The sequence below is a fragment of the Morus notabilis genome, unplaced genomic scaffold (genome assembly GCF_000414095.1).
Source record: "Morus notabilis unplaced genomic scaffold, ASM41409v2 Scaffold1225, whole genome shotgun sequence".
NCBI classification, from domain to species: domain Eukaryota; kingdom Viridiplantae; phylum Streptophyta; class Magnoliopsida; order Rosales; family Moraceae; genus Morus; species Morus notabilis.
In genome coordinates this window covers 295,681-317,896 of record NW_010357682.1, presented here as the reverse complement: position 1 = coordinate 317,896, position 22,216 = coordinate 295,681, and the positions used below count along the sequence as shown (strand labels likewise).

The window sequence follows — 22,216 nt, the reverse complement described above, 5'->3', positions numbered from 1 at the left end:
TTTTAAGAAAACGGCATACATGAGGAAAGACTTCAACATCTGAGTAGGAAAAGTAGGACATGCAAATATGTAAATCTGTGTTTGGTAGAGTGGAAAAGGAAGAGTACAGAATAGAGGAAGGATTTTGAAAAAAAGAACTGGTGATGGAAGGAAGATATAAATCTATCATGACATCCACCATTTTTTAATCCTTCAAACTTAAGAAATAATAGAGAAAAGAAAAAATTTGACAAACATGTGATATGAAAAATAACTATTTTGATCCTAATTAATCACTTATCAACTTTTTATTTATCTAGTGGTATTCTAATAATGTACACTAAAGTTTAACATTTCTTCTTCTTTTTTTTTTCTCTTCTACTAAACAACACGAAAGAAAATCCTTCTTTTATCCTCTTACTTCCTTCACTTGAGTGTTTTACTTCTCTTTTCTTTCTCTTTTCGATCCTTCCTACTAATCATTACTTATAACAAACAACACGTGCACTAGAGTATCAATAATTTGGTATTGCCCTTTCTTTTTCTCAGAAAGTTCCTTCTGCATTTGTAATTGTTCCTTTGGGGGCTTGAAAATGAAAGCCCGCGTGGTTTATAACTTTTTTTTTTTTTAAGACGTCATTTTTGTGTGGTATATTTGCTTATGAAATTTCATATGATCCTTCTACGTACAGAAGGTCGGAGGAGAGCCAGAAAAATTAATAAGAGAGTGTTGGGACATGACTGAACAAATAAGATGGGTAAATACACTTTATAAAATTTCATATACCAAATTAAAAGGAAAAGAAAGACCTTCAGGTGAGGCGGCCGTCCATCCTCATTTGTGGATGTTTCCGCCCCTGATGGTAGGATCTCATACAAACAGAGTACGTTAATTTATGACTGTTACATCTGATTAAAATCACATCAAAATAAAAAATATATATATACATAATAAATTATTATTGATATAAATCTGACGGCTGAAAATATAAACCTATCATTTTAGCTCAATTTTTTGAAACTGTACCTAAAAATCTCCAAATTTATAAGGAAAAAATCGATGGCACACTACAATATTTGTGTTTAAATATCGAGTCTTGGTTTAAATGTAACACTAGTTGAGGTACATTTTTAACTTATTGGATGCTTTAATGGGTACGTACTTCTATATATACAAAGTTTTGAGTGAATTTAGTGCCTTTCATGTAAATATATAATTGACAGGCTTAACTATTTACTATTGGTCATAAATTTAGAATTATTCTGTGTCTTTTATTTTAGCTAGTAATAAATTTTTTTTTTAAAAATCCTTAAATTAATTAAATACTTACTAGTAGTAAAAGAAAAAAAAAAATTAAGTACTTACTAAGATAAGTCTTCCTCTTCTCATTCTCCAACAATATCTTCGATCAAGTCTTTAACAATTCAGTTGAAATTTGGTTTGATCAAGTCTTTAAATTTAAGGGGCCTTTCAATAACTAGAGAGATAGGAACCTAGTAGAGTTAAGGGACCTTCTCTAAAATTTTATTTTAAAAAAAAAAATGAATTAAAACATTGTCCACAGGACCAGTTTTGTGACTTTAATTTTTTGATTTTTTGGGACTTTTTTTGGTAGGACCTCCCTACTGGTGAAGTCAATTTATGATAGTTAGATCTTGTCAAAATCATATTAAATTAAAAAAGTATGCAGAATAGACAGTTTCTGATACAAATCTGACAGTTGAAAATAAAAAATTACAAGAGTTCATTTTTTCTAATCCTAACAGAGAAACTTCATTGTTTATATTAAGGACTCGTTTAGTTCGTTGATTCGAGTTTTTAATTTGATTTGAGATGTGATTTTATGCGATAGTTTTTTACTGTAGCAAAAAAAGAGTTAAATATGACTGTTTCTGAGAGTTTTTACTGTAACAAAACTCGAATCGGTGAAATGAACAAGACATAAATAATAATATACTGTGAATGATTCTGCATTATAAAGCATGACTCTTAAAAGACCGATTCTACTAGTACAACCAAATAACTTTTGTTTTATTATTGACAATAGAAAAGGTTCAAACAATGATTTGAGTTCATTGCGTTCAAATAGTAACCCCAAAGACAAAAAATACAACGATTAACCAAACACTTTCGTGCATTAATATACGCGATATATTTTTTACACTGATTGATGGAACAATATTGGATCATATTGCAAAAAGTGTCCATATACGTTGATGTTGAACTAGTTGCTTTTTCTCCAATTTCAGTGCCAATTGGTTTGCTGGAAAAGTTAACTTCAACAACTCTGACTTGCATGGCTTATAACAAAGAGACGTGAGCGAGTTATCAACATCTTTTTTTTTTTTCCCTTCTTTTCCCTTGGATTTTTTTATCTAAAGCTGTTTTGTAGCTATCAAAGAAAAAAATTAATTCTACTTGTTCCCATTTCATAAGAAAATTGGTACCCCACTATTTAAATTAAAAATGTAACTAGCTATATTAAAGTATAAAATTATTGTTGTTCCACCTTCTAATAGTTTAAACTTTTGGGATGGATTGTTAAACTAATATGATATCAGAGCATGAGGTCTTGAGTTGAAACCCCCGTAATTGCACTCTTTATCTCCATTTAAATTGTCATCATGTGTTGAGTTTTTAATATATCTCGGGCTTAAATAATCACGTGTTGAACTTTTCAATTAATTTACCCACACGATTGTCCATTGTTCAGCCCACACGTGAGGGAGAGTGTTAAAGTATAAAACTATTGTTGACCCACATCCTAATAGCTTAAGCTCTTGTGATGAATTAGTAAACTAACAAGCTATTCATATTCACATTTCACAAAAAAATATAATTATATATTCAACATTAATTGATAAAAAGAAAATCATCTCTAATTTATTTATTTGTTTGTTTATTGTTATAAAAAAAAAATTATTAGTATCATCACGCCTCCATCTCTTTCATAACTTTGAAAATCCGGAAACTCACCAATAGAAAGAAAAATATATATTATTTTCATCAACCTCGATATAGTCCTTAATTTGATTGGACAAACCCTTTTTTATTAAGGCTGTAAAGGTGCGAACCTAGAAATATCCTATGAAGAGAGAAAGAAAAGCATATTAATACTGATATGTTGCTGGTTTGTGCATTTCAATGTTTGACATATATATACATATACATACACATATTATATATACACACATATATAAAACCACACCCATATATATATATATACACATATTAAACCATATATATATATATATATATTTCTAAGATTGTTGATGAGAACGTGCATAGACTAGTGAGGCCATCTTGATCCCTTAAGAGAAAAAGTATATAAACGAATATCTAATTATTCTTTTCCAACGTGTATTTGACGAAAGGCTCTAACATTTTAGGAAATTAATTAAGAGAAGTGAATATTAATTTTACTTATAACAGGTGTCCATGCAAAGAATTTCTGTCACACTTAAAGTATCATGATTCGAATCATGGTTCATGGTTCGCTACAGTATTTTCTCTCACAAAAATACACATAAATCGAAAATGATTCAAATCACATGATTCTAATCCATTAACCAAATGTCTTAACTAACCTTTCTTTTTCCTTTGAAAGGGATTTTAAGCACGTTTTTCTTTTGTTCTTGTTGACAAATTAATGTGTAGCGGCTTAAACCGTACCAGAAGAAAATCGCTATTTGCATTTGTTATTGTGCCTGTGGGGGCTTGAAAATGAAAGGCTTTTTTTTTTTTTTTTTTTTTTTTTGAGGACATGTTATATATTTTTGTGTTGAATATTTGCTTATATATGCAAATTCGTAATTTAAAATATTGATGACAGTAAATTTAATTAATATTGACGTTTAAAGTAGAGCCACACATCTCTTCTATTGTTCAAGAATATTAATGAGCCTTAATTACTTATATTGTTGAATATAATGTTAAAAGAATCGATTAGGTGGCTGGTCCAGAATTATTTTAAGTATTCTTTTAGCTAGTATTAAACTTAAAAATTAAGAGACATAGTCCCTAAATTAATTAATTAATTACTTAATAATTACTAGTAGCCAAAAAAATTTAATTACTTACTGAAAAAAAAAAGTCTTCCTTTAGTCTCTAATTCTCTAACATTTTCGATCAAGTCTTTAACAATTTAGGTGGAATTTCGTTTGATCAAGTCTTTAAAAGTTAAGGGGCCTTTTCAATAAATGGAGAGATAGGGACCATGAGTAGAGTTACGTTTATAAGGTGCCTTTCAAAAATTTAGAAAAAAAAAAAAAAAAAATCAAATAAAGTATTGTCCACAGGACCACAACATAGGATCAATTTTGTAACTTTTGTTCTTTTATTAGCAATAGAAAAGGTTCAAACAAACAATCTTTAAGTTCATTGCGTTCAAATACTAGCTCCAAAGATTTAAAAAAAAAAAAAAGATTCAACGAGAATAACCAAACACTTTCATGCAATATACGCGATATATTTTTGACCCTGATTGATGGAATAATATAGAACATGCAAAAGTTTCTATATACATATTGAGTAGTTTCTTTCGTACGACTAGAAAAATAAAATTACTGATAATTTTATTTTTTAACTACTTTAAATTGTTAAATTTGTATCAGAAACTGTCTGTTTTACATGTATTTTTTCAATCTTATTTAATTTTTAATCAAATTCAATAGTCAAAAAACTGATCATACTAGTAGGACGGCCTACCAGAGACAGAGCGGAGTAGTTGTTATTGTTTAACAATTTCAGTGCCAATTGGCCTGCCGTTTGCTTAAAAAGTTAACTTCAACAACCTTTACTTGCATGGGATATATATAACAACGAGACGTGAACGAGTTATCAACATCCTTTTTTTTTTTTTTTTTTTTTTTTTTGCTTTTTCTTGGATTTTTTTAGCTAAAGCTGTTTTGTAGCTATCAAAACAATATTATATATATATATATATGAGAATTGTGGCAAAGAAAAGCATTGTTGTTTAATTGGAAGGGGAAAGATATACCCCTCATCCTTGAAAGCAACTTGTTATAAATTTGAATCTTTTGATCCCATCTACGTATGTAGGAACTTTATATTATGCGGTTGTCGACTGGCGCCCAAAAGAGTCGTAGTGCTTTGGGAAACAAAACAAGAAATTTGTAGATCTATGCATATTCCATCAGTGATATATATATATATATACGAATTTTCAATAGCGTGTCTTAATTATATTTGATGATATGGTGTTTTATATGATTTATTTTAGCGAGTTAACCAACAACTTAACCCTAGCATTAGCTTATAAAAAATAGATATATTGATTTTGAAAGGACTAATTTATAACCATCATTCTTAATTTTGAAATCAAGTTAATTAGGTTATATATGGAGACCATTAGCAAACACAAAAAAGTAAAGGGACTTTTTTCTGTGTTTCTTGTTTTTCAGGCGTCAGATTTATATTAGAATCTGTCTGTTCTGTATACTTTTTTAATCTGATGTAATTTTGATTAGATCTAACAGATGAAAAAGCAGGGAATACCAGCTGTTGTGTGAGAAAATATGGGTGACATGTGGAACAGCGACAGCGTGACACGTGGCCCTACTTTTCCTCAAAAGGCGATAACCCTCGACGCTTGAAGCTCGCTTCCCCTCTACGCTGCAAAGAAGGCATGACTTAGGGCATCAACCTGGCATACCATCGACCAGTCGTGCCGTCGATCTTATGGCAACAAAATTCCTATGTCTGGAAAGGGTCGACTGCCAGGAAGGACATGCGGTCTACACAGCACAGACAACGAGGGGAATACTCTTCAGAAAGGAGCCTGGCATCACAAGTTGCATCTAGGGATGGGAGATGTCTGCAGTACAGGCATTAATTGCAGATCCCTAAACCGCCCTACAGTGGACAGTGAAGGATTACAGGAATCTACAGAGCCGTAATGAAAGACTAATTGGCTGAGTGAACAGTTCAAAAGGTGATTAGTGGGCTACGGTCTGGGCTTAGAAAGGTAGGCCACTCGAGTACTTCTACCTACAAAGGAGAACCGCCCACGAAGGAACCTTGAGCTATAAAAAGGGCAAAGCCCCATACACGAGAGGGAGAGATTGGCTTCTTTAATATTCAATCAGAGGAAGAATAACGATACATGTAAATTGTAAGAGTCCAAAAAGAAATACAAAATTACAGTGGATGTAGCTCTTGATTAACGGAGTGAACCACTATAAACTTTGTATGTTCTTACGTTGAAACACTTTCTTTCATGTACTTTCTTTACCACCAAAGTGCACCACATACGTAGTAGCAATTATTTCATTTATACAAACAATTCTTGGCCGGTAACCTCACGGGATACCAGGAGGACCCGGCGTAACCCTGGCGAAGCTAGCATCTTCAAGGGATTCCGACATACTAGGGATCGTTCCTATCGAAGAACTTGAGCGGCCGACCATTGAGGAAAAAATTGAGGCCTTGACCATCCAAACGGACGAGAGTTGGATGACGCCACTTATCCAATATCTAACGGATGTAAAGCTGCCGAATGATAAAGACGAGGCCAGACGAATCAAGTATAAAGCCACCAAGAACCTATTGTACGACGGTTTGCTTTACCGACAAGGCTATTCAACGCCTTTGCAGCGGTGCCTAAACGATAGCGAAGCCCAGGAGGTCCTCCGGGAAATCCATGAATGAGTATGTGGTAATCATACTGGGGGGCAGTCTTTAGCTCTTAAGGTTTTGAGGCAGGGGTACTATTGGCCTACGCTTAAAAAAGACGCATTCCAATACGCTCGACGCTGCGATAAGTGCCAAAAATATGCCATAATTCATAGAGCACCCCAAGAAAACCTAACCCCCATTCTCAGTCCATGGCCCTTTGCCAAATGAGGGATCGACCTGATCGGGCCCTTGTACCTCGCACCGGGAGACTTTAAGTTCACCATCGTCGCAGTAGACTACTACACTAAATGGGCAGGGGCAAAGGCTCTAACTACGACCACGGAAGCAGCTTGCACCAACTTCATGTGGAACAACATCGTGTGAAGATTCGGGGTCCCACACTCAATAGTATCTGACAATGGGAAACAATTCGATAATGCTTCAACACGCAGGTTCTGTGATAGCTTAGGCATTCGAAAGGACTTCTCGGCGCCAATACATCCACAGTCTAATGGTCAAGTCGAGGCTGTCAACAAAATATTGAAGTATACCCTAAAGAAGAAGCTCGACGATTTAAAGGGGAGATAGGCCGAAGAACTTCCAAAGGTCCTGTGGGCATATAGAATGACAAGCCGAACCACCACGGGTGAAACACCCTTCTCCATGGCGTATGGCGTCGAGGCGGTACTCCCCGTGGAAATTGAGATGCCAACTCTAAGAACTGTTGTCTACAAGGACGACGGTAATGCAGAAGCCATGAATGGAGAACTCGACCTGTTAGAAGAAAAAATGCTCGACTCTCAATTACGCCTCGCCACCTATCAACAAAGGGCAGCACAGTATTACAACAAGAAAGTTAGACAAAGAAGGTTCGTCCCAGGATACCTAGTATTGAAGAGGGTGACACAGAGTACGAAACCCAAAAATACTGGTCTTCTGGGCCCAACTTAGGAAGGAGCCTACCGTATAAGGGAAGTGTTGCGTCCTGACACCTACATTTTGGAAAGCCTTGCCAGCAAGCGAATTCAACACCCGTGAAATGCATAATAGCTAAGGTTGTACTACCAATAGTGTATGTAATTCTTACACATCTCAATTGTATTTTTGGCAATTTAAATAAATTGATGTGTTTGTAGAAATATTGTTCAAAAATAAGAAAGAAATTTACCCCTTAATAACATGTCTGCTTAAAAAACCAAGGTATATTAAACAGACATGGAGGGCAGTAAGGGGTCTACGGATCACTAGAGAACGACGACCCCAAGGGGTAATGTTAACGTCGTCTCCTTTAAGGAGGAGAGGCGAACACGGTCTACGGATCACTAGAAGACGACGACCCCAAGGGGTAAAGTTAACGTCGTCTCCTCCAAGGAGGAGAGGCGAACACTTAGTAAATTCTAAGAAATTTACTAGAAGACGACGACCCCAAGAGGTAAAGTTAACGTTGTTTTCTCCAAGGAGGAAAGGCGAACACTTAGCAAATTCTAAAGAATTTACTAAGACGACGACCCCAAGGGGTAAAGTTAACGTCGTCTCCTCCAAGGAGGAGAGGCGAGCACTTAGTAAATTTTAAGGAATTTACTAAGACGACGACCCCAATGGGTAAAAATAAATTGCTCCTCTAAGGAGAGCGACGAACAATCATGAAATCTACTATCTTCAAAAATAAATAAAATAAAAGGAAATATATTATATAAAATGTATATAATAACATATAGCAGTATCTACAAAAAAAAGGCCCTAAGCCTCGCCGCCAGCCACCGAGTCATCACCATCGCCAGGTGGGGAAGAATTGTCATCGTCGGCAGGAAGAGGAGGAACATAAAGGAAGCTCAAATCCCACTCGGGATGCTCTTGTTTAATTAGATCGACAATTTGTTGTCCAGCAGACTGAAAGTCCTTGGTGCTAATGTCAATGAGCTCCGGGGAAGCCTTGAACTCATCAATAATCTCTGCGCGCTTGGCGTTGAACATTGCTGAGGCCTCGGCTTCGGCTTCCTTCTTCCCTTCAGCCTTTCCCTCGGCAAAGCACTTTTTCACGGCCTCAGTAGCTTCGGCTAATTTCTTCTCAGAGATCTCCGCCCGTTTTGTAAGCTCTTCGACCATAGTCTTCAAACTGGCCAACTCATTTTGAAGGCTCGACAGCTTGGCCAGTTCGCCTTCCAAACTCGCCAGCTTGGCCACGGCCATGTCCCTCTCCTCGACGGCAGACAAGCACTTATCCTTGGCTTCGTCAAGAAGAGATGTAAGCTCAGCTTCCAGACTGTCCATCTCATTACCTCGTTCCTCAACCTTGACTAGATCAATGAGGTCGAGAATGGCAAGAACTAGGCCCTGAGAAATTGGAAGTCAGAAAATAAAGATGCGAATGACGAATCTAAAAATGAAAAAAGCACGGTCGAAGCTTACATGAATCTGGAAGGAAATCTGCTTGCGCTGACGATCCACCAGAGAAGAATGAGCGACGGAGATCCATTGCGGCTCAAGAAATGATCCGTATAAGACCTGGAAGATAAGGGAGAAACGGGGAGGAAGCTTCAGCATGGCCCCAATCTCGGCGTCAGAATTGTCCGGAACTTGGAAGTTGGAATCCATGATTTTTGCCCCCGGAATAAGCACGCGTTCCCTAGGCGCCGAAGGAATATCAACAACGTTGGGGATTGGAACCGCCGGTGTCCAAGTCTCGGTCACTGGCACCCTCTCTTTGCGCCCCCTTTTGGGCGTAAGAGCTTCTGCCCCTGACCCCGAAGAAACCTCCGTGGGTTTCCTTCTCTTTGGCGCTGGAGAAGAGGTGTTGACCTTCTCTTTTCCTTTGGATTGAGGCTGCGGGCCGGACTGAGGCTGCTGGTTGCCTGGGAGCTGAATCCTTAAAGAAGCCATTTCTGTGCAAATGACAAGTCAGAAAGCAGTCAACGTGCAGTTATGCAAGATAAGATTAAGAAAAGCGTCGAGCCCAGGAGTTTACCTTCGTCGCTTAGATGAAAGTATTCACGGACGGCGGGAAGATCAGTGGGGTCTGGAAGGTCAAGAATCAACCCTGCTCCTCTAAGGTTGGACTTGGTCAAGAGGGTGTCAATATGGCAAGCGTTATCCGAGTACAAAAAAGCCTTTTCAACCCTCGCCAATCTATTTCCAGCAAGCTTTGGCTGATCATGGCTAACTGCAGGATAAAAGAACTATCAACGCTGTAAAAAAAGAAGAGGGAAAGGGAAAGAAACGAAGTGTCAAATTCTCACCCATATTTCCAAACAACGTTTGCACCTTCCTTCGGCGGGGCATGCGGTCGTCGGGGTGAAAGTTAAAAGGCCCCCGTATCATGAAAAACATGGGTTTCCACCCATGTGACGACGAGGGAATACCTTGTATTAGCGTACCAAGCCTAGGCTTGGATCGCCCATGCCCACTCAAAAAATATCACCCCGCGCATTTGGCGATGTGGCATAACCTATACATAAACATAAACTCATCCAGCGGTAGGTCCATATCAAACCGTTAGCTCCATAAAACCCAGGCGCCGGCAAAACAATACCAAAAATTCGACGCCAATTGGGCATGAGAGATACCATAAAAATGGCAGTAGTCCTTGACGAAGGGATGAACGGGTAAGGTCATCCCAGCCGTGACAGCCCAAGTATATACAAAGAGATACCCGATAGGAGGCATACTGGTCCTAAAATGTACATCCGGAAGGAGGTACTCAATCCATCTCCCATCGATCCAACCTTCTTTGACAACCCGGATGATGTCTTTATTTCGGACCCTCGACGCCACAACATCAGCCGTAAAAAATGGCATGTCTAGGTCTCCACTCATGGCAGCCAAGGAAGCCTCCACCAGTGAAGCGGCGACCCCACATATGCTGCCCCCCGTAAAAGGAATCTTATTAACTTTTTATTCAATCATACGATCGACGCTGTCAAAGTCATCGCCAAAATCATCGCTTGGTCCGGCTACGTGTTCTTCTACTTTCCTTAATATTGAGTCGCTATCTGACGAGGAAGATGACCATGAAATCTCCGCCATGGAAGGGGAGTCTGGTCATACAACGGACGGGTCCTCTCGACCGGTGGGTTTTGGGGCCATTGTTCTGGTGGTAAGAAAGATAATGAGCTAAGTCAAAATCCTTTGTCGAGAGGAAGGAGTAAACGACGACCATTCTAAACGACGATTGCTCAATTACCACTAGCACCTCTCAACATAACGTTGACCATTCATATAAAAATGGTATCGACGAATGTTCATAACAACCGAGGTTCATCAGAACCCGGGAGTCAGAGACTACAATCAGCCAGAAATCAGAAAAACTATCCTACGTGGGTCAAACAAAGCGCATGGTAAGTCTCTATCCTCTACATTTCACATATTAACATGCGTATGGTTCAATAGGAAAGCCAGTAAAATCATCAAGCAATACAAACGAGCAATCGTTAAGCTTACCAGTGAGTCAGAATCTTGGCAAAATCTGAGAATCGAGATAGCTTTACGAGGCACCGAGAAGAGCAAGGGATGCAAGTCGGAATCTACAAGAAATAATTCAGGCAGAGTAACGGCAGTTCAAGAAGTTTGGGAAAAAATGGCTTCGGTTCGAGGAGTATTTAAGGGAAAGCAAGTCCTCGACCCCTAACCGTTAGATAAAGTTCATAAAATCCAACGGCAGGGGCATTTTGTCCATATCTGACGGCAGAAAACAAATGCGGGAAGATGAAGGGGCACGATCCAAGGGCTCGTATTCGTCTTTTCAAAATAAAGCCTTACGTCAGCCTGGTGAAATGACCGACGCGACGGTTACGTTCCTCGAAGAAATCCAAAGCGTCAAGACCATCATTGCGGAGGAAGGCTCAGAGTTAGGTTCCCACACCCGAGGCATAGAAATACACTCGAACCTAGCTTGAGGCTATCTAAAGGAAACCCTCGACCTGGGGGCAGCTGTTGTGTGAGAAAATATGGGTGACATATGGAGCAGCGACAGCGTGGCACGTGGCCCTACTTTTCCTCAAAAGGTGACAAACCTCGACGCTTGAAGCTCGCTTCCCCTCTACGTTGCAAAGAAGGCCTGACTTAGGGCGTCGACCCGGCATACCGTCGACCAGTCGTGCCGTCGATCTTATGGCAACAAAATTCCTATGTCTGGAAAAGGTCGACTGCCAAGAAGGACATACGGTCTACACAGCGTAGACAACGAGGGGAATACTCTTCAGAAATGAGCCTGACATCACAAGTTGTGTCTAGGGATGGGAGATGTCTGCAGTACAGGCATTAATTGCAAATCCCTAAACCGCCCTACAGTAGACAGTGAAGGATTACAGGAATCTACAGAGCCATAATGAAAGACTAATTGGCTGAGTGAACAGTTCAAAAGGTGATTAGTGGGCTACGGTCTGGGCTTAGAAAGGTAGGCCACTCGAGTACTTCTACTTACAAAGGAGAACCGTCCATGAAGGAACCTTGAGCTATAAAAGGGGCAAAGCCCCATACACGAGAGGGAGAGATTGGCTTCTTTAATATTCAATCAGAGGAAGGATAATGATACATGTAAATTGTAAGAGTCCCAAAGGAAATACAAAATTACAGTGGATGTAGCTCTTGATTAACGGAGTGAACCACTATAAACTTTGTGTGTTCTTACGTTGAAACACTTTCTTTCGTGTACTTTCTTTACCACCAAAGTGCACCACACACGCAGTAGCAATTATTTCATTTCTACAAACAATTCTTGGCCGGTAACCTCACGGGATACCAGGAGGACCCGGCGTAACCCTGTTGACGAAATTTGACCGTCAAACCAGCATTTTTAAAAAAGATGAAACACCAGAGAAACTCTAAAAAATAAAAGGAAAAAAAGCGTTCGGAGTAAACTACTCGTAAATATAGAGAATGACAATAATGTAGGGTTTCTATAATATTTTTTGAAATTAAGAGTGCGTTTGGTTCAAGAATTCGTGTCATGGTTCGAATCATGGTTCGTTGCTCACTATAGTATTTTCTCTCATAAAAACACACATAAATTGAGAATGGTTCTAAATCATGATTCTGAATCTATCAACCAAACGTCCTTTAAATGACGCGTTATTTTTTTAGGGTAAAACAGAGAGACTTTCATTTAAGGGCACTCGAACAAATCAATATAAAAAATACAACTCGAGCTTTCTTCAAGCCAATATCTATCAAAAGAAGACGATAAAAAGATAGCTTAGCAAGTGGGTGGGTTTTGCTTTACATATATCAATGTATCATAATTATTAAAATCTTATTAAATAAGCTATATAATATTGATTGTCGGATCATATCATAGTTTGATTTTGAATAAATAACTATTAGACGAAATTTTGATCAATTTAATTGTTATGGCCGACTCAAGGAAAAAGCAACTAGCCGGATTAGGGCACGCATGACTTGAAGGAAAGGAATTAAACACCTTTTTTTTTAATTAATTGAGTTTTTGTAAATACGAAATGGATTTCACTCTCGAAGAAACAATTATTTGATTGTAAACTTTAGATAAAGGTTGCTTAAAGATATAATAACACCCCATCAAATTAAAACTCAATCAAAGCCATTAATTCAGGATTTCTTACAATGAAGTGTCGTCTAGTCAGTAGTCACACGTCTGTAAAGCATAATCATAACTTTATTTTGTCATGCACAGTGTAAAGATGATTGGAGTTTCCTTTTTTATTTATTTAATTATTTTTGCTTTTTAGTAGATAAGAAATGCACTATAGCAAAATTATAGCTGGGTGTTATCTTATTATAACCGGAGGGAGCTTGTGATTTGGATCAAGGACTGTTTTTTTGGATCAAGAACTGTTTTGTTGGATCAAGAACTGTTTTTTTGGGATCAAGAACTGTTTTTTTTTTTTGGATCAAGAACTGTTTTTTTAGATCAAGAACTGTTTTTTTGGATCAAAATACTGTTGATTCTAATAACCAATTGCGCGAAAAATTGCGCAAGCATGGTATATGATCATGATCAAGAGTGACAGGTCATTAGGAACAATTCTTTTTTTTTTTTGTTCTCTTATTTATTTATTTATTTATTTAAGAGCTAATCAGGAAAAAAAGATGATTGGCCATTAGGTCATCTCTCTTACGTTACTGTTGAGATTGAACACAATGTACATTTTCCCTTGGACTCTATGGAATGTTGCTTAATTTGTGTTAATAATTAGCTCATAATGCAACATTTGTTATTATATGGATGGATCTAAGAACCAAAACAACCCAAATGTCAATTTTTATTGAAACGGTGTACCACTCAAACAAAATGACGTGGTACAATTAATTTGATAAATAATTACTCGTTGAATTTTAAATGTTCGTATAAATAATAATACCATTAATCCCTCTCTTAAGAAATTAGGCCATTGAAGTTTGGCATAATTAAGTGTAATGGCAAAATTTTCATTTGAGCCAAATTTGGATATCATAGAGAGTTTCTACATATGGAGAATAATTACATGCAATGCCGCATTAATTTGTTATAGTACGGAGTCACAAATTTTAGGAGACAAACGGCGCTGTTGACTGTGGTATATGCGACCAATAATATCACGTGACCTTTTCCATTGATCTTAGACAGCTTGATACTTGATCAGTTGATCAATCCAAGGAGAGTGTGAAATTAGGTAACATGATGTGGTGGACGGTGAGGATCGTGATATATAAATATTCTATCCTACCTAGAAAGTGAATTATTATGGAATGTGGAACATATATATATATATATATGTAAGGTCTCTGGTCAGATACTTAAAAAATACTTAATTAGAACGACAGTTGTATAATTTAGGGATTTCTTATACATTTACATAATTTGAGAGTGTTCGTGCGTTTGAGAAAGGGAGAGGTCTTTTGAGAAACAAACTTTTATCTACACCGTCTAAATTTCAATCCAACGGTCACAATTACTGAACGGATCAGTCATGCATATATATATATATATGTATATATAGCACTGCTAATAGATTGAGACCACTTATCTTTTTTGAACATCATCTGGCCCACCACATTTTACCATTGATGTTAACAAACTCAAACATGAAAGCATGAAAAATTCAATAAAAAAAAATTTTTATATTTTTAAATGACACTAATGATTAGACACCATTTTAGAAATATTACAATTGGACAGACGATCTAAGTGATACACATTAAACAATAAAAAGCTTTAATTAGTGATTAAAAAATTTCAACACGTTTTCAACTTTGAGAAATTTTAAATTTTACCTAACGTGTGGGTGAGTTATATTATAATGTTATTTATGACGGCGGGACTTTTGACGACGGTTTTCTACCGGAACCGAGGGCGGTCTGTATTTAACCTTTGTGATGAAAATGTCGCTCATATGATAACGAAATGATGGTGAACATACTAACAAAAGTAGAGATTTTGCAACCTGGAATATCGATCGAAATAGACAAATTTTGTAGAATTAGCGCATGTGATGAATATTGCACAGATATAAAGATCATTAAGATATACCAATGACAACTTTTGAAATGGTCCCCTTTTTGTAATAAAGTTACTCACTATCTTGACCACACACGTCTTCACAAGAAGACCCATGAGGGTTTTCTTTTCCCTTCAATATGGAGCTTATATAAAAAGCCCTTTCAAGTGCTTTTGTTTTCTCAAAAATTCTAGTAGTACTTCTACATGAAGGAATTCATAATCAGCATTTCCCAGAAAACACAATAGAAATTATATACATATATATATATATATATAATATTGTACTCAAAATCTGTTTTTATTGATTATTATATTTATATTTATGATTATGGAGGGAATGAAGAAAACTTATGTGGTTGTTATTCTTATACAAGCAATTTATGCCGGCATGCACTTGCTCTCCAAGGCAGCTTTTGGTGGCGGTATGAACAATTTCGTCTTTATTTTCTATAGACAAGCCACTGCCACTGCCTTTCTACTTCCTCTCGCTTTGTTTCTTGAATGGTAAGAAAGATTTATTTTCAATCTTTTTATTTCTTTAATTTCCTTTTTTCCGCTTCCGAGTCAATCAATAAATCAATCAATCTTTTCTTTTTTCTAATTTCTTTCTTTTCTGTATTTCTTTTTTTTTTTATTAATATAAATTACAGTATCGGAGATCTGATATTTAGGATGAATTGCTTAGTGGGTATCAAACCTCGTTGGAATATTCTAAACTTTTGTTACATGAGATATCCTCCCTCCATTTACAGGGAAAACAAAAAAAAAAAAAAAACAATATTCAATTTTGTTTAACCTAATTATTTTCGGATTTTGGCCTTAATTGTTGCAGGAAAAATGCACCAAGGCTTTCGTTTGTGACCTTCTGCAAGATTTTCCTGCTTTCTTTATTCGGGTAATAATTAGATGCCTATTTATATACAATATATATGCATATATGTCCGATTATTTCTATCGGTAAGATTTCAAGTATGAAAACATGTGTAGTTAAAAGTACAGTCAAATAATTAGAGGGACATGATTAAAAATTATTATGAAGAAGGAAAAGGAAGAAAGAAAATTAGAGAGTGGTATAGGGTATATAATATTACGCTTTTGCACATATTTGAAATTTAAGGAATATTTTGTTTGGCCATTTGTTTTTGCAGGATAACTTTAAGTTTGGATATCTATGGCCTTGCGCTAGTGTATACCTCGGCTACTTTGGCTGCTGCTACTACAAACTGTCTTCCAGTCATTACTTTCTTCTTGGCAGTTTTACTCGGGTAATTAAACTCAGAAAAAATTTAAACTCAAATTACAACTTTATTCAAGTTTATATTTTTTTAAGTTCTAATTTTATTCAACTTTATTCAAATTACAACTTCAACTCAAGTTATAACTCAAAAACCACACTCAAGTCACACTCTTTTGCAACAAAACTCAGAAAAAATTTAAACTCAAGTTACAACTTTATTCAAGTTCACGCTCTTTTAAGTTCTAATTTTATTCAACTTTACTCAACTTTATTCAAGTTACAACTTTAACTCAAGTTATAACTTAAATTCAACTCAAAAACTACACTCAAGTCATACTTCAAAAGAACAATCTCAAATTTTTCCATTTTCACATATATATATATATGTATATATATATATGTATTTTGAAATGTGTTGACATGATGTTAAGAAAGTGAAATACTAGTTTTAAATCTTCACAATTAAGAGTCAAAGTTTGTTATGTATGCGCTTATATTAGACATACATTCTGTACCATTACCTACATAATTTAATAGTAATTTTATACATGATTCTATGATAAAGTGTAAATTTTGAATTCTCCATGTTAAGTTCAAAACAAATATATATATATATATATATTCATATATCAGTCTTGTTTTATTTTAGAGCGCCTAGTCATAGGAACATGATATATACTCATGGGAGGATTTTTGTTTTGTTCCTTTTGTTCTCTTTTTTTTTTTTAATTATTATAGACATATAGAATATTTGGGTACATTTCTCAGTGTACATGAATTTTTTTACTGTGATAAACTTTTTCAAAAGATGAAAAGTATTTTTTGTGATCTATTGCACGTAGACGGCAGTAATTATAATGGGGTAATAATTACGGTTGTTTGGAACTGTAGATCCAAACAAGACATACATTTCGGTTCAAATGTCATCCTCAAGCCCACATCTGCAAGACATTATCTGTCCCTTCCATTGTCATATTTATCCTGTATTTATGGAAATATGCGTGCCATATGGATTTGTCTGAAAAGCTTCGTTGGAAATTAAAAAACGTTTTTGTTATTGAAAAATAAGAGGGGGAAAAAGACAGAATTAAATCAAGAGTTTGGTCAGTCCAAGACAAGGTTCATGTATGTCTATATACAAAGTAAACAAAAAGCAATATGTGTGTGTGTGGGATCTTTATCACCAGTGTATATATTAGTTAAAAGAATCTATATAGGTATATATAATATATACAAATATACAAAGCTTTTTTTGTCCTCCATAAAATGGGAACCTTTGATTTTAATCCCCTTAATTAACAGAGGTATAATATGTATATATACCTGCCAAAAGCTTTTGAACACTTGCCCAAGTGAAAAAGTCTCTCGCCTATTTAGACAAGTATTGATACTGACAGTAAGATCTTCTCAAATATAGAGTGTGTTTAGAACTCATTTTAAAATGATTTTATTTTTTGTATGAAAATACAAATAAAAATATTTTCAATCTCAGACATAATTATTTTTAAAAATGTGTTTGGTAGTTTTATCAAGAGATTATTTTTAGTATAAAAAAATTCATTAATCTCTCTCTCTCTCTCTCTATGCTCGAGAGAGGAGAAAACGGAAACAAAAAATGAAAAACGACTAAAAGTCATTTTTCATTTCTCTCACATTTTACACTAAACTAAAAAATCGTTTTCATTTCTGTTTTTTGTCTTTAATTGTATCAAGCACCGTTTCTCTCCCATTTTCATTTTGTCTTACTCGAAAAACGTGAAAAATAAAAATAAAAAAACTAACTCCAAACACGGCCATAAATTATTATGAACTCGAGAAACAACTTTTGAACTAAAAATTCAAAAATTGCTTCTAAAAAAGGGATGTCAAACAAGGAAATTTTAGTTTCAAGTTGCTTGCTTTGAGATCTAATTATCAAAGCCATTTAGGTTTTTTGTTCCAAATTGTAAATTTAGTGTTATGACGTATTGTACAAGAAATAAAATGTAAAACTTTATAAATTTTAAGGTCAAAATGCAATTTTTTAAAATTTTGTTAAAAATAATAATTTTTAAAACTTTTAGGGTCAAATTTTAATTTTTAAAAATTTTGGGGTCAAATATATTTTTTTTGAAAATTTTAGGGTCAACTTGCAAGTTTTAAAAATATATGAATTTGCATTGTGCTCCTCAATTTTTAAACAATTAATTTTTTTATGTAACCCTATATCGACCTGACCTCGACCCCCAATTGTACCCAGTCACGATATAGATCATAGACCCAATATAAAATAATACAATACAATACATTAAAAATAAACCGCATTCTATAATACGACATAAACCATATTAATTTACGATACGTTTTAGTTTATACAATACAATGGTCACACCAAACACTATATTAATACCTAATTATGTTGAATTTTAACCTTGAAATTCAACCAAACTCACCTACTCTAGAAATTGGCATGAAAATATGACTATATATATATGTTGTTTACCATGAAATTAGGATTGAAGTGTTGAAGCTGAGAACAAAACCAGGAGTGGCAAAGCTCATTGGCATAATAATCTGCATAGCTGGAGCTGCTTGCCTTGCCTTGTACAAGGGACCACATTTCAGATTTCATTTTAGCCCTTTTGGTCACCACCATAATGTTCAACAACCACACCATCTTCCTACAAGCAAAACTTGGGTCAAAGGTTGCTTTCTTATGCTCCTTTCCAACTTCTTTTGGGGCCTATGGCTTATTTTTCAGGTACCTTTTCCTTTTATAGAAACCTATAAATATATACTTATATATATATATATGAGTATGATTTTAATGGTTATCTTATTCATCAACAAGTATTATTATTTTAACCGTGTGATATTGATTAGACAATATTGTTATAACTTGAAAAATATATGACAACTAATGAGTAGATTTTTATCAAGTCACATTATCAAATTTTTATATTTGATGGATAACTACGGGCGGAAACATAGTCATTGAAAACTCATCGATATGCATGCATATATGGTCAAACACATGTAGATATACATATATGTAAATATATATATATATATTATATACACTCAAACAGTAAAATTACATTGGCACTGATTATTGAATTTTCAGGCTACAAAAAAACATAGTAAAATTAGCAAGCTTGATAGCTTTAGTGCCAATATATGTACCAATTGTTTATGAAGCGTTATTATGAAGCGTTATGAGCTATGATAAGATCTATAACTTTAACAAGCTTGAAGCGTTATGAATTATGAGTTATGACACGATCTATATATATATATATATATATATATATAAGTACCAATTGTATATTAGATTTTAGTATAAATTTGATTGTTTTCAGTATTTATATTGGAATGGTATTGTTGTATATGCAGGCACAAATAATGAAGAGCTACCCATCAAAGCTTCTATTCACAGCTCTGCAGTGCCTTTTGAGCTCAGTTCAGACCTTTGCCATTGCCATTGCCATGGAAAGACGCCCTTCTGAGTGGCAGCTTGGATGGAATGTCAGACTTCTTGCCGTCACTTACTGTGTAATGTTTCTCCCTTGCTTTCTTATGAATAATGGAAAAATCTTTTACCTTTTTAAGATTCTCTATTATCAATTTAGGATTTGTTCATTTTATAAATTCAACTTTTTAATTTTAAATTTTTAAAGTTAAAAGTTCTCAAAAAATATCACATTTATTATTTTTTTTTTGCTACAATTAAAAACTCTCAAAAAATAACATATATTAACTCAAATTAAAAATTTAAATCCGTAAAACAAACGAAACTTTATGCTATATAATTCATTAGACATGCAAGAAGGCTCTAACTTGACTGGCCCATTTAGGCCTGTGCAAGTCGGCCCATGTAAGACGAACTTTTGGTCCAGTCTGCATCACGTGTCACTTTTTCATGAGGTCAATTTTTATAAACTACATTTTAAAATGGAGCTTTCTTTTATTCTACCCTTTAATACTAGCCATATATTTTTACTTTTTAGACTAACATTAGTTGAGAGATAATTTTTTTAAATGAGATATTTTTAATAAGTCAGATACTCCATGAGATATAATCTGTAATTTTTTATTCTCTTCTTGTGAGTCAAGTTGGACTATGACTAGAGCTGAAAATTCGGGCCGCCCAGCCCGGCCCGAGCCCGGCGGCCCGAAAGGGTAGTTCGGGCCGGCCCGGAGTTTTAATCGGGCGGGGCCGGCCCGGCCCTAAATAACTTTCTATAGGCCCAGCCCGGCCCTAAGGCCCGACGGGCCTAGGGCCGGGCTATTTCGGGCCGGGCTGGCCCGAATCGGCTCAGCCCGAGCATGATTTATAAAAAATTTTAAAAAAGATAGTGAAATTTATAATAACTAGTGAATATTGTAAAATTGTAATGGAATAAAACTTTATTTATGTAATTATAACTGCCCCATTAAAAACCTTACCAAGAAAAACCCATTGGGCTAAAACCTTGGTAAGCAAAAAAGAGTGCAGTATTATTTTCACAGTTATAATTTATATATACTTAAGAAACAAAAATATCTAACTGTCTGGTACACTACTCCCGGCATCAGAAGCGTCATCATCAATGTATAAGTTTTGAAATTGATCCATTAAATCTCTGTCTTCGGCTGTGTATTACATTCGCAAAGAAGCATTTTCCCAATCTTTTAGACATATTAGCACTTCAACCATTTCTGGAGTCAACATAGTCCTTCTGTCTTCAGCAGTTATATTACCGTTAGGCCAAAAACAAAAATAAAAATAAAAATTAGGCGTTTGGGCCATTTCGGGCCATTCGAACTATTTCGGGCCAGGCTATTCGGGCTCTCCGGGCCGGGCTCGGGCTTGGAATTACGGCCCAGCCCGGCCCTAGACTAGGGCCAGGCCGGGCTCAGGCTCGTACATATTCAGGCCGGGCCGGGCACGGGCCCACAGTAACGGGCTTCGGGCCGGCCCGTCTAACCCGGCCTAAATTTTCAGCACTAACTATGACATTAGCTAAGATGGGTTCGTCATGGACCTTCATCCGGTTGGCCCATCCTAACATGTCCAGAGTCATGGTGCGTCAACTCATCTTAACCAGTAGTTTTCAATTTTCTTTTTTGGTAAAGTAAAATTACTATAATAAATATAGGGGTGGCAATTCGTGTTAACAGGTCGTGTTCGTGTCGTGTTGAACTCCTCAGTTGACACGAATAGGTCTGACACGAACACGACCCGTTTATTAATCATGTCAAAATTCTAAACCCAAACACGACCTGTTTATTAGCGGGTTGACACGACACGACACGATTAACCCGTTTATTAAACAGGTCGTAAACGTGTCATGTCAACCCGTTAAGTACCTGTCAACACGTTTACGAAACGGGTCATAAACGGGTCGTGTCAACCCGTTAATTACCTGTCAACACGTTTATGACCTGATTATTGTCAACACGTTTGAACCTATATCATAACCTATTTCAGAACCTATTTTTGAATATGTTTCTCAACCTGTTTAACATGATGTAGAGACATTACATAATCTAAGTTCAAAATTAAAACAAACACATTAGAGTCTCTAACAAATTAAAAAACAAACACATAAAAGTCTCACAATTTAGAAAACAAACATACATGATTAATAATTAAATATTTAAATAATTTGCTACAGTGGGGGGACTCCAAGTGCATCATTACGTTTAGGAGAAGTTGATCCCTGTGAGAAAGGCTCCTCTTCTTTCAATGAAAAGTTGAAGATATCTTGTGTAAGATCCTCCACCTCTTCATTGAAATCTACACAAAAACAAATATATATAGATACAAGTTAGTTCAAAATCAATATAGAAAAGATACATAATTTAAGTAAGTTTGAAACTACCTTTGTCTCCATATAACCAATCTCTGGTACAAACAAGTGCTTCAACTGTCTTTGGTTTAAGTGAGCTA

General features: G+C 35.7%; 1 protein-coding gene across 3 annotated transcripts in view; it reads left to right on the top strand.

Moving 5' to 3' along the window:
* Positions 1–15,286: 15,286 nt before the first annotated feature.
* The window catches only part of LOC21399555 (WAT1-related protein At5g64700), a 10,891-nt gene continuing 3,961 nt past the window's right edge, over positions 15,287–22,216 (top strand). Inside the window, exons 1-6 of one of the 3 annotated variants that reach the window (XM_024173229.1) lie at positions 15,287–15,572; positions 15,901–15,963; positions 16,217–16,333; positions 18,799–19,045; positions 19,678–19,836; positions 21,942–22,014. In XM_024173229.1, coding sequence (XP_024028997.1) covers positions 15,391–15,572; positions 15,901–15,963; positions 16,217–16,333; positions 18,799–19,045; positions 19,678–19,836; positions 21,942–21,983 — 810 coding nt within the window. In that variant the 5' untranslated portion in view covers positions 15,287–15,390 and the 3' untranslated portion in view covers positions 21,984–22,014. Of the gene's footprint in view, positions 15,573–15,900; positions 15,964–16,216; positions 16,334–18,798; positions 19,046–19,677; positions 19,837–21,941; positions 22,015–22,216 lie in introns of those variants that run through there. The other 2 variants (XM_024173225.1, XM_024173219.1) reach the window with 2 other exon arrangements.